The sequence below is a fragment of the Acyrthosiphon pisum genome, chromosome X (genome assembly GCF_005508785.2).
Source record: "Acyrthosiphon pisum isolate AL4f chromosome X, pea_aphid_22Mar2018_4r6ur, whole genome shotgun sequence".
Lineage (NCBI taxonomy): Eukaryota > Metazoa > Arthropoda > Insecta > Hemiptera > Aphididae > Acyrthosiphon > Acyrthosiphon pisum.
In genome coordinates, this window is record NC_042493.1 from 2,651,262 (window position 1) to 2,665,553 (window position 14,292).

The window sequence follows — 14,292 nt, forward strand, 5'->3', positions numbered from 1 at the left end:
TGCTACTGAAGGTAAAGTCGTTTTAAACAAATAGTCTGGAAGGTCCCACATATCAATGTTGACGATGAAGAAAGGTTAAAATTATTGAAACTTATAGAAAAAGAAAAAAGTCTATTTATCCCTTTTAGATCTTTTGAAACTTTTGAATATCCTGAACTCGGAACCACTAAAAAAGTTGTATGGAATTTAAAAACTGCTTCAAAATTAGAAAAACCACGATTTATCATAATTGGTTTACAAAAAGGACGTAAAAATTTGTTAGCGAAAGATTGTAGTATATTTGACCATTGTAATCTAACAAACGTTAAAGTATTTCTAAACTCGATAGCTTATCCATACGATAATTTGAATTTAGATTTTTCTAAAAATAATTTCACTTTATTATATAATATGTATACATCGTTTCAAGAATCGTACTATGAAAAAAGTATTCGTAACCCGATATTGAGTCCATCTACTTTTCTAGCAAACGCACCAATTATAGTTATCGACACTTCAAAACAGAACGATTCAGCTACAGCCTCAGCAGTGGATGTTCAATTGGAAATTGAAGCTTCAGAATCGCTTACAGGTGTGACTGCTTACTGTTTATTAATTCATGATCGTATTGTAGAATATGTACCTTTTACTAGAGAAGTAAGAAAACTTGTGTAAATATAATTAAGAATTAATTTATAACAATAAAAAAAAAAAATATTATTTAATAATTTGTGTTTTTACTTGAAATAATTTTTTCAGTTTTAAGATTTCCTAAAAATTTGATTACGTTAAATATTTTACGAGGTAGAATTTCGTAGACAATCAGTGCGAAATGTGTTACACGGTAAAATAAAAGTCTTCAAGGGGGACATTCCCCCTTGAAAAAAAAAAATTACCGTGGAAAAGCTGGCTGTGAACATACAAATATATACTACTTGCCTACGCATTGATAATGAAAACAATAATTATCAAATCAATTTGATGGGATTTCACCGTCAATTTCAGACTATTATAGGTCTCCAAACATATAGCCAATTTAGTCGATGTGTGAAATGTCGTAAATATTTGACTATTATTAGTTTTAATACGTCATATCCTGTAACAAGGGGTTTCCATTTTACTCTTACAGGATAAAACCGTCAGAGATAGATATGACTCATATAACCCATTCTATTTCTAATTTGGGTAAATATAATAATTACTATAAACATAGTTTGATTTCATTAATAGTTTCCTTATCGTATGATTATACAAACATTTCAGATTCGGAAGATATTATTTATAATCACGTCCACGTGATAGAGTAAAAAAATTACTTGTTCACATACATTTGGATCACGGATGATGAAAGTATGATAGTAACATAGTGTTATAGCTGTTATTAACTTACAATATCTGGTCGCATGAACATAATCATTGAGTGAGTCACACACACACACACACACACACAAATACATATAATATAATATTCAACTTTGTTTTAATAGATTGTATATTCGTAAATGTTCATAGAAAATACCTTCTGAAGATAATGATTTACTATGAAATACAATGGGTTTAGTGTACAGATGGCACTAGTTCCAGTGGCCTGTGAAAAGGCCCCATGTTACGATTGTTTACTCGATCGTTTCATGTGTCGCTAAAATAGCTCGTTAACATTCTTAGTAAATCTAAATTCGGTTATCCGATGACTTCAACGTGGTGAATTAAATACAGTCTATTCAAAACATATCATAGTGGATCAAAATATTTGGAAAAATTAAAAAAACTACAACTATAAATTACAGAAAAAAAAAATGCAAACAAAAGAAAATTAAAATATATATATATATAGTTATCTGCTGTACGTTGGCCTGTACGGTCGTATTGCATTTTTCGTCGGTCGCTTATCGCTATTTCTATATTTATTACCTATATTCCAGTGTATATCGATATATCATTTGTTTTTACGTACTTTATATTTATTTTATTCTCTCTCCGTCTATTTAAGATGCCCGTATGCAATAAATGTTCCGTTAATATTACTAAAGCACCCTCCATAAAATGGTTTGATTGTGACTTAACATGGCACGCAAAATGCCAACAACTCACTAAAGAGGATATTGACTACTTAAAAGAAGCCAATAACATATGGCGATGCAGCAAATGCGCTAGCGCCAAAAGAGCCTCTCTTAGACTCGAAAATCCAACCAACTTAGAAAGTAACGAACTACTTGAGATCAAAGAAATTATTTTACATCTCAGGGATTGCTTTCAAAATCACAAGGACGATACAGCCAAAAATTTTGAAATTCTGAATACTAAATTCAACGCTATTGATAAAATTATCACAGAAAACCAAGCACTGAAAACACATATATCTCAATTGGAAAAACAGATTGAATCCATAGAACGTCACCAAATCGCCAACGACATTATCATTGATGGTGTCCCCGAAAATAAAAATGAAAACTGCGCAATACTTATTAAAAATATTGGTACACAGCTAAACGTAAACATAAATGACTCTATGATTAATGATTGTCATAGAGTTGGTTTTAACCATAGTAATACGCGCCCTAGAAGAATCCTAGTCAGCTTTAGTAACCACCAAGTTAAAGCTGATTTTCTCAAAGCTCGACAAATATTTAGGAATTTCTCTAGTAAATTTATTGACATCCAACCGGATGTACCCATATATATTAGAGAAAACTTAACAACCAAGGGAAATAAATTATTCAAAGAAGCCAGAGACCTAAAAAAACAGCTAAACTTTCAATTTGTATGGACAAAAAACGCAATAATCCTCTTACGCAAAAATGAAACAGATAAGATAATACGTGTCGACAGCGAGGACACAATTCAAAACATCAAAGGACAATATGAAGATTTAAACTCCTAAAACAAAAATTCGTAAATACTAATCTCACATATTTATTACTATTTTACTATATATATCTTTCTACTCAAATTGTAACTCTTATACTCATAACATATCATATAATTTGCTCTTATCTCACTCAATTACCTATCATTATTACCGTGTATCAAACCTTTTATAATCACTATTTTATTGTTAAACATTTTATCAATTATTATTTTTTAATATTAGCCTTAATGGATTTATCTGTTAACACCATATTCATATCGATCCCAGAATTACAAAGTACAGTTAACCAGCCTATATTACTTTCTCTCAAATCATTATTTGGACGATATCACTATCGGCGTTTCCATAACAATAATAGGCTCTACGATCAGGTTTACGTTATAAATAACAAATTGTATATTATACCCTACACCATATTATAATGAATGATAACACTAATTACGAATTTGCACATGAAGACGTAAATACCGCGAACTCGGTTAATTGCTCTTTTGAATCTAGATACCTTAGTATACAAACAAAACTCACTCAATATATTGACAACAAATATCTGTAGTATTAAAAAACACTTCGATGAACTATGCATTATTCTTGATAACATTGAAACCAAATTTGAAGTGATCGCTTTAACTGAAGCATGGCTAGGTTTAGATAACATATCAATTAATAACTTCGCAATAAACGGCTATACAACATACTCCACCAAAAACAATAAAAATCAAAATGATGGTGTTGTAGTCTACTTAAAGGACACATTAAGTGATATCATTGTTACCGAAACCAATACACAAGCATTAACAGCCCTAGAGATTTCTTTTAGGATGTCAAAAATTGACTTCTTGATTTACGCGATTTATAGATCACCCAATAGTAATACAGACGTAACTTTACTCGAGCTTAATGATATAATACTTTTAAATTCCACTTTGAAAATAGCTAGTTACAAAATGTTATTAGGTGACTTAAATGTTGATTTGATCAAGCATTCTAAAATACGAGAAGAGTACCTACTGGCAATGGCACAGTTCGGGTTTGCATCGCTTATCAATACCATCACTTGACCAATTTCAAATACCTGTATAGATCATATTTTTATTAAAACAAAGTCCCATACTAACATAGTACCAATAATTGTACTCTCTAACATTACGGACCACTATCCGACAATACTTAGTGTAGGCAATATATTAGATAAAAGAAATAATATGCCAAATCCACTTAAAATATTAAAAACTGATAATCAAAAACTATCAAACTCAATTGAAAACCACAATTGGTCAGAAATACTTGAATTTACTGATGTAAATAATGCCACTCAATATTTCACTAGCACTTTAAATAACCTAAAAAACCAAGCCTCGGCTGAAATATCCATCTCTTCAAAAACCAAAAAATTGAAACCATGGGCAACTACCGCGATTATTAACTCAATAAGACAAAGAGACCGTCTCCATTTACAAGTCAAGAAACACCCCCTTAATTTAAAATTAAAAGATTACTACGTAAAATTTAGAAATAAAATTACAAAAATAATAAAAAATGCAAAGATCCTTTACTACAAAGCAGAATTACTAAAATCTGGAAATAACACAAAACTTAAATGGCAGACTATTAACAATATCTTAGCAAAAAATAAGAAATCAAGTAATCTTAAAGAATTATTAAATAACTCTAAAAACAAAAATGATTATACTGATGAAAACCCTGAATATGTTTTATCTGAACAATTTAATAAGTATTTTACAAATGTAGCTACCGATTTAATTACGTCACTAAAAAACCGTAAAAATACCTACAATTATACTACAAACTTCGACAATAATTCGCAAAACAAAGTTTGCTTTAATAAATTTGACCCAATCACTCACACTGAAAGTTTTGAAGCTATCTCTAAATTAAAAAGCGGATCTTCACCCGGTCTTGATAAGATATCCTCCGATTTACTAAAAAAACATAGTTTAACATTTTGTAAACCATTAAGTTATATTTTTAATCTATGCATATCACAAAATAAAGTACCAGATGCCTTTAAAGTAGCTATAATAACCCCCATACATAAAGAAGGGCCTATCTCAACTCTCGAAAACTTTCGTCCGATATCAGTTATCTCAAACATAGCTAAAACATTTGAAAAAATCATAAAAAAAAAACTTATATTCTTCTTAGAATCAAATAATCTTCTTTTTGAATATCAATTCGGTTTTAGACCTCATAGAAGCACGGACCAAGCAATAGCTAATGTCACAAAACTTATCTATACCGCACTCGATGAAAAAAAAAATGTGCTACAATTTATTTAGATCTGGCTAAAGCCTTCGATACAGTGGATCGCGATAAACTTCTAAGTAAAACACAGAATATAGGCATAACTGGACCGGCCTTGTCTCTCATTAAATCCTATCTAGAAAACAGAAAACAGAGGGTAAAAATAAACAGTACTATTTCTAGTGAAAATATTATAAAATGCGGAGTACCTCAAGGTACTACACTATCTCCGGTTCTCTTTAACATCCATTTAAACGATATAAAATTACTTAAGTTAAATAGTAAAATAGTGTGTTATGCAGACGATACCGTACTGATCTGTATTGGTAGTTCTTGGAATGAAGTATTCCAAAACATTGAAGTCGATCTTAAATCTATCTATAATTGGTTGAGCGATAACAGTTTATTTCTAAATCTCAATAAATCAACCATCTTACTCCACTCACTGTCTTAACAAACTTTACCACCCATACACAATATAAAAATCCACGAATCCAACTGTAATACATTGGAAATCTGTGATTGTAACTCGGTTAATATTGTCAAAAACTGTAAGTATTTAGGCATAGAAATGTGCTCTGATATGAAATGGATAAACCAGATTACATCCGTCATCCGTCATAAATAAACTAAAAAAAATGATATACATAATGAAAGAATTACGTGAAATATTACCTTTCAAAGTCATCAGAACTATATACTTAACACTATTCGAGTCAATAGTATCGTATGGCATAATCGGATGGGGTGGTGCCTACAACAACGCCCTTCTACCGCTCCAGAAATGCCAAAACACTATACTCAGGGTCGCAAACAAAAAAAATTGGAGATATCAAACCGAAAAACTATTCGAAGACTTTAATGTCCTCAATATAGAACTCTTATACCTAAAAACAATCACCATATATATGAAAAAACATAATCAGTTGATTTCTATAAACCATGGGGTCAACACCAGGTATGCAGCTAGTAAATTTTTCTTAGATTGGCCCTCAAAAACTAGTTGCCGAAAAGTTTACTATTTTTTGGGAACACAGATACTTAACTTGATGCCCAATGATATGTTTAATTTACCACTACCCATATTCAAAAAAAAAATTAACCACTGGCTACGATATGAATATGTGTGTAAAACTTAAAATTGTACGTAACATACTAATTTAACGTTTGTAGTAGTTACTGGAATTATTTGTATGATTTATTTATGAAAAACTCTTTATTTGTCTTTTAAATATGTAACATGTACCTTAAAACAATAAGAATTATTTGTAATCTAAGATAACCCATGGGCCTCCACACGAGTTTTCCTCAGTGAGGCCCATTAATCTTTCGATATTAATTTAAATAAAAATAAAAAAAAAAAATTTCTAACATCCGTCATCGCATTTAAGCAATGCGAGCAATGCCTTCGATCATATACTATGGATGGAGCCACAGCGTATAAAATCAATACAAAAAACGTTGCTGTTATAGCGACGAGTCGCCGAATCAGGTGGTTGATATACGCATGCTTCTCGCATATTTATCCACAGATACCTATTGTACCTATAAAGTAGGTGCAACTTAAGCACACCATATAGGAGTTTCTCCTTTGTTGGAAATTTCTGGATTTGGAATTGTGTCATCTATTCCATTGGACTATATGCATTTGTGTTGTCTAGGAATAATGAAAAAAAATTTTAAATTGTATGATTAGAGGCACATTAGTCCCAAATGCTTGTGGTTCTATTCGTCTGTCTAGAGACCAAATAGAACGTATCAATCGACGTATGAAAATAATTGCACAATGGTTAAGTAAAGATTTTTCTCGTATTCCTCTCGATTTAAATGATTTTAAAACTTACAAAGCCACTGAACTACGTCAAATAATGCTATACACAGGACCATTTATTTTCAAAAATATTGTTAGTCAACCCGTATATGATAACTTTTTGATATTTAACATTATAATGAGAATATTAAGTTGCACAAAAACAGTAAACAGTCAAAATGAATATGCAGAAGTACTAGCTAAACATTTTTTAAGTACATTTTGTTTTGTTTATGGACGAGGAAATGTGTCTTATAACGTGCATTCAATTATTCATTTACCTTCATCATTTCCGTTTGAAAACTATCTACAACACATAAAGAAAATTGTTCAACCTGGTCATTCTCCGCTAATTCAATTATATAATCGGATTACAGAAGAGCGTGAATGTGATTTATTAAATGTCGATGTATCATCCATCCATTATCCAGCTGTAAATGGTGATCATTGCAATGGTCCATTGCCAAATAACATGAGCTGCAATATCACTATAACTCAATACTCAGTATTATTTATGCAAAATTTTACAATTCGATTATCTAATAATAACCAAAGGAGTACTAAAAAAGATGACTGTATCATAATTTTTTCTAATGTAGTTGGAATTGTTCAAAATATTTTGAAAATCAATGGAAAAATTCAACTACTTTGCAAAACATTTCAACACATTTTATCTGTTTACGATGAGCCATTTTCTTCCAAATCAGTTTGTGTGTTTGAATGTAGTAAATTATCTTCTACATTAACATTATTTTTAATCGAAGATGTAAAATTTAAGGCCTGCTATTTACCAAATGACTTGCAACAGAAAACATTTTATGTTTGTGCGTTACTTCACGCAATTAATTAGAATCTACTTATTAGATACCTTTTATATATAATTATTAGATAATTATTATTAGGTATAAAACATAAATACAGCAACACTGATAATAAATAAATTATAAAAAAAAATATTTTTTAGTTATTTTATTGCCATCGTATATTGTATAAATATATTTTCCTATAATTTGTACATAATATATACAATATTTTACTTATTTGTAGAATGGAAAATACTCAAAAATATATAATTATACAAAGCCTAGATGATAAATATAATATAAATGCAATTCCACAAATATGGCTTTTCAATAATACTGAAATTAGTATTGGAAATATTTGTAACTTTTATTACCCAACAGAAAAACCAATAAAAAAATCTGAATTTTATGATCCAATTGAAGATAATTGAGATAGAAAATCTCGCCAAGCATTACATATATCAGGTAATTAACATAAGATATTTAGATTTTTCAAATTATATAATCTCCATTTATATGTTAGAAATTATATAATGTTTAGCAACAAAATTCTTAATATTTTTATTATTATATAATAATGGGATAATGGATCCACTGAACATGTTAATGTGAGAGCTCAAACATATTTATGTGGGTTCATGGTTGTAATATTATTAAATAATAGATATAAGCATACTTATTTAATCATAAACTAATGTCAATATGTATTGTTTTATTAAAGATTCATATCTTTCTGCAAATTTTTTTGTTATGGTGGAAAAATTAAGACTTTATAAATTTGTTATAATTGAGTTTCTCAATGAAAGTTCGACCGAAGTTGTACCAATATCTTGGATTAAAATTGATAATACTCATCATCAATTCATCTGTCAATGGCCTGAAAAAGTAAATATTACAAAATATGCATCATCTCAAAAAAAACCAGTTGATACTTGGGAGAGTTTTCCATGTTGTCCTCGTAAATTTTTCAGTAAGATATTTTGAATTGTTTTACATGTTTTTGTAAACTTATGTAAATATATCACTCAACAAAATTAATTAATCATTATATCCAGATACATATTCTGAAGCCAAACGCAGACTTATCAAGTTCTGTGAAACTAGTAGTACTGAAACTGAAGAATTATTAACGTCTAAGCCAAGAGTTCGTGTTCCAAAACGCAAATATTCATCTTCTGAAGAGGAGACTTCTGTCATTAGTACTTTGAATAATCAAAATTTGTCCAGAAATGTTAAAGGTGTGTACTATGTCATAAGATTTGTTTTACTTTAATTTAGTATTTATTTATATTAGACAGCAATTTTTCAAAGATATATTGACATTATTTGAAATTTATATTAATAAAATTTAATTATATATATATATTTTTGTAATAGTCACTCAAAAAACTCACACTGAAATCCAGAAAGGTTTAATGAACATTCCAAAACCAAAAAGTAAGACATTCACGTGTAAAAACTATATAAAATATAAAATATATTTTAATTTTTAATACTATAAAGATATTATGTAAAATAGTACGCTTTAAAAAACAAAATATTTACTGTTGTAGAACCGATTGATTTTTTTAATGATAATGATGATGAAAACCTGCAGATTAATATAACTGAAGATTGTACTGTATCTAGTCCAGAAATCTTTACAGAAAAAAACACTACAACAGGTATATAATATACTCTTATAAGACTACCTAATGCAATAGTATACATAATATACATTTTTTTTAGGTTTATTATTTTTGAATATAATTTGTGCTTAACATTTGAAAAACAATGAATAGTTAAATATATAAACAAAAAAATAAAATGTATATTATGTTCCAATAGCTCATTAAGTTTAAATTGATCATTTATATTTTGTATTTATTATAGACTACAGTCAAGAAGAACACATTATAAGTGTTTATAACATGTTGAACAACATTGGTCATGCTATTATGGATGGTACTATAACCCTTTTACTTACCTATGTATCATAATAATACATTATTATTATGTTGTTAGTTTCAAAGGAGCTTAAAACATTAAAAAAAAGAAATCCATGTTATTAAAGTTGATGTAATCAAAAATCAGGAAATATTAAATAGTTTGGCTGAGAATGACCGTCGTACAGTGTCTTCTGTAGACACTAGACAAGCTATAAACAGAGCAAGCTTAAAAATGCCTGTTCAAACAATTTCCGAATTAAATGAAATTGAAGATGAGGACAAACTCAGCACATTGGTTAACTATTATAGTTGATTTTGTTAAATATTATTAACTTTTCCACTATTTGATTATTATTAGGTCCGTATTTTACAAAGAGATGCCAGATCATTTGATGCTAAACGAACCACTTACATGGCCATGAAACTCATTATGCAGAATCGAATGGCTGAGTTTTTGAATATGGAGGGAAGGTGAGGAGAAAAAACAGCATTTGTCAAATTCAAAATATATACTTGTGTTACAGGTAGATATTCATATTTTTGTCCCTTTAATTTTATCTTCGCTTATAACTAAATATTTCTATTCATTAAAAATTAATTGTCAAAAACATAATTATGTACCTATTTGAATAATATTTGATTCAGAACTACATTTAATCATGAGGTATGATTAGAGAACTTAGAATAATTTGGTTATTTGTGTTGTAGATTGCGTCAAAGATATTTTTCCAACAGTTTCACTAATTGAAATAAAGGGCCATATTAGTGATTGGTTGAAACAAGCTCCAAGAAGGAAATAAATTTATACGATTCTGAAGACTAATTCGTTGTTATTATTATTTTCTTTTTTATATTGTGCAGTATACAACTAATATTGTATTTAGTATTGTTTAAAAATAAATAATTTTATATACTGATAACTGGTATACCCAAAATATACAGTGCACATTACTATACCTATTTAAACATTTGTCTAAATGACTAAATGAATACCTATAATATAAATATGTATCCTTGATTAAACATCTATCATAGATACAAGAAAAATATACTATATCAACACTGAATCTTATTATACACAATAATACTACACCACATAATATGAACTTAGTATGTACACTAAGCATGTACCAAATCTATACCTTTAAGTTGGGCAAGTGAGTAATTTTTTTCAACTAGTTTAAAATAAGTACTTAAATTATTTAAACAAACTATTAAAGTTGGAATATAGGTTAGTTTATAAAATTTTCAAAATGTCTAACTTAAGTTGGAGTAAAAGTTAGAAATGTTTTATAGTTTAAAATATAAATTTATAAACCCATTAATTTATATTATGTAAAGGTCCTTTATAGGTCCCTTACAGACCCTTTATAGATCTGTGGTAGCTATATTTACTAGACAGTTTTTTATTTTTCTACGAATGGATTATTGATATATTACTTTACCACTCGATGCAGTGGGTAATTTAATGTCATATGAGTGGTAAGCCTGTACGTCAAACGTCGTATTTGTTATCTTGTTATCGGTAATCGCGTTAACATATTAAAGTGGTAAATTATTATACCACTGCGCTTTAAGAGCGTGTAATTTTTCTTACCATGTAAATTTTCGACCTAAGAATATGTTTATTTTTTAAAATATTACTGTTTAGACTCTCAACGGTAAGTACATTTATAGTTAATAACATTTTTAACTTGGTTCGTGTATAATCGTACCTTGATTACTTAAACAACATTTTAAATATGTGTACAAAAACATTTTTTTTTTCATACATTTTTTCAGTGTAAACTTTGATAATTTTTAAAAATAATTTAAGTTTCTATATTTGTGTATATGAATAATGTTTTAAATTGTATATGTTGCTTAGAGTTTTATTTGATTTTAATAATTCTAAATTTTGGTTCGGCAAGGAAAATATTTTCACACTAGCAAAAATTTTCTTATCAATCTTAGCGAAATACAATTTGAACATTTTCACTATTCTGCATAAAGTAATATTTTATTTTATTTTTTTGGATTGTTATAGACTGTGTCACAATGAAGGACTCAGAAATATTGAGTATGTTAAATGGCATAACTGATGACCAAGCTGAGTATTCAGATATCGGAGGGGACAGTGATGCTGAAGACTGTTTACCTATTGAAGTAAGTGTGAATAGTTCAGTGACAAGATCACTGAATTCATCTGGCCACAGTAGTACTCCGCAGGCACACAATGTCGAATCTCCATTTACACCAAGTCCTAGCTCATCTGTGTCTCTAAACCAAAATTTAAGGCCTAAAAGAGCAAGACGAGTTCTTTTAGAACAGATACCTAATACAAGTTCAAGTGATGACATGGATGATCCAGACAAAGATCCTGATGTATGTTTTTTACCTCTTGCCCCAATTTCTGATACCTCAAGTTCAGATGATGATGATGCCACTGAAAATCCACAGATAGAAAATTCAAATTTCAAATGGTCCAAAAATGGTCAAACACCAAATCAATTTTCAAGATTTAAATTTAATGAAAAATTTGGTTTTAATGTTGAAGTAGATAATTTAATAATGTTAAATTACTTTGCATTATTTGTAAATTCAACTTTTTTAAATTTGGTAGTTAATGAGTCTAATTTATATGCTGCACAGTCAAACACTGAATTAAATTTAAGTGTTCCTGAATTACAAGCATTTATAGGAATTCTTATTATAATGGGTTTTAATCGTTTACCTAGTATGAGATTATATTGGTCGGATGATGAAAACTTTCATAGTAAAAGAATTGCAGACATTATGCCAGTTAAAAGATTTTTAAAAATAATAAGGTTTTTGCACTTGAATGATAATACTAAAATGTTACCTAGAAGTTCCTTAGAATTTGATCGGCTATATAAAATAAGACCCATGATAAAACATCTAAATACTGTTTTCCCTGAAATGTTTTCGCCTTCACGTTTCATGTCAGTTGATGAAAGCATGATTGCATTTACTGGCAGAACTACTATGAAGCAATACATGCCCCTCAAACCAATTAAACGCGGTTTTAAAGTTTGGGTTCTAGCTTGTTCTGTTACTGGATACATGTATTCATTTGATATATATACTGGGAAAGCACCTGGGGGTGAAACAACTTTAGGCCTAGGTGAGAAAGTTGTACTATTATTGACTCATGCATTAGAAGGCCTAGGTTATTGTATTTTTTTTTGATAACTTTTTTAGTAGTATACCTCTAATGCTAAAAATGTTAGAAAAAAAATTATATGGATGTGGCACATTTCGAAAAAATAGAAAATTTTATCCTAAAGATATTTTACAGTCTGACAAATCAATGAAAAAAGGTGATTTCGATTTTGTTCAAAGTGGTGATATTACAGTCACAAAATGAAAGGACAGAGGTAAAAGTCCTGTAATTGTAGTGAGCAACATGCATGATGGATCTGAAAAAATTAATGTATTGCGTACAAATTCTATTGGTAGTCGTGATTCAGTGCCTTGCACAGCATCAATATCTGATTACAATATGTATATGGGTGGGGTGGACAAGTTTGATCAGTTGATGGCTGCATACAATATAAGTTGGAAGTCAAGGCGTTGGTGGTTGAAAATATTTTATTATTTGTTAGATTGTTGTATAGTAAATAGTTTTATATGTTATAAAGAGGATTCAAAAAACAAAAAAAAAAAATATATGTCACAACTCAAGTTTAGGTCGAAATTAGCAACTGAATTAATTGGTAATTTTTGTGTCAGAAAAAGAAAAAGTTATACTCGTTCTGTTGAGCTTGGAAATAAAAAAACAACAAATAATGGCACATTCCAAGATGTAGGTAAACATGTTCCAATTCAAGGCAAATATCGGAGATGTGGTTTTTGTAGTACAAAAGAAAAACAAAAAAGATCAAACTTAATTTGCAAAGCATGTGATAAAGCTTTATGCAAAAGTTGTTTTGGGCCTTATCATGGCTTACAATAAACAAATACTTGATAAATATATTTTATTTTTTAGCTTATTTTTAGTCAAAAGTTTGACTTATTATTTTAATGTGATAGTATATAAATTATGTTACTATATTTATACAAAAGACTAAAATGTATAGTGATTATTTATTATTATTATTTGTTGTTTGTTTTATATTTATTTTACTTGTATGGGTAAAACATATAAATATTTTGTTTTTTAGTTTTTTAGTCATAAGTTTGACTTATTATTTTTTAAATGTGATTCATATATTTATACAAAAGTCTGACAAGTATACTAATTATTATTAATTGTTTTTTGTTTGTTTTTATATATATTTTGTTGATATAAGTACAACATAATATTATGTTAAAAATGTATTCAAGTACCTATTTTATTTTATATTTATTTTAAGTATTAATCTTATAAGACTGAAAAGTATAGAGTCATTTATAAATGTGTGATAATTTAAATTTTATATCATCTTTAAATATTGTTAGTAAAAAAACCATTTTATATGCAAATTTAACTATTATTTTATTGTATTCCTATTAAGTAGTCAAGTGGTAATATAATTTACCAGTAACCAATTAGTGATAATACAAGTCTTAGATGATCAGTGGTAAACTATTTTACCACCCTATAACTTCCAAACTTTAAGTATAAAAATTTTTTTTTTTCAAATTCATTAAAATATA

At 28.5% G+C, this 14,292-nt stretch overlaps 2 protein-coding genes and 1 long non-coding RNA gene across 3 annotated transcripts; all 3 read left to right on the forward strand.

The window, feature by feature from the left end:
• The first annotated feature begins 1,129 nt into the window (after positions 1-1,129).
• Positions 1,130-1,794, forward strand: LOC115033261. Its single transcript, XR_003838616.1, has 2 exons — positions 1,130-1,399; positions 1,467-1,794. It is a non-coding gene; the product is annotated as an uncharacterized LOC115033261 (long non-coding RNA).
• Positions 1,795-1,969: 175 nt separating this feature from the next.
• LOC103308612 lies at positions 1,970-2,860 on the forward strand. The gene is made up of 2 exons (XM_008182302.1): positions 1,970-2,407; positions 2,465-2,860. The coding sequence occupies exons 1-2, from the start codon at positions 1,970-1,972 to the stop codon at positions 2,858-2,860; spliced, it is 834 nt and encodes a 277-aa protein (XP_008180524.1).
• Positions 2,861-11,691: 8,831 nt separating this feature from the next.
• LOC103308613 (piggyBac transposable element-derived protein 4-like) lies at positions 11,692-12,843 on the forward strand. The gene is made up of 2 exons (XM_008182303.1): positions 11,692-12,127; positions 12,257-12,843. Exons 1-2 carry the CDS (start codon positions 11,692-11,694, stop codon positions 12,841-12,843), a joined length of 1,023 nt encoding a protein of 340 aa, XP_008180525.1.
• The last annotated feature ends 1,449 nt before the right edge of the window (positions 12,844-14,292 follow it).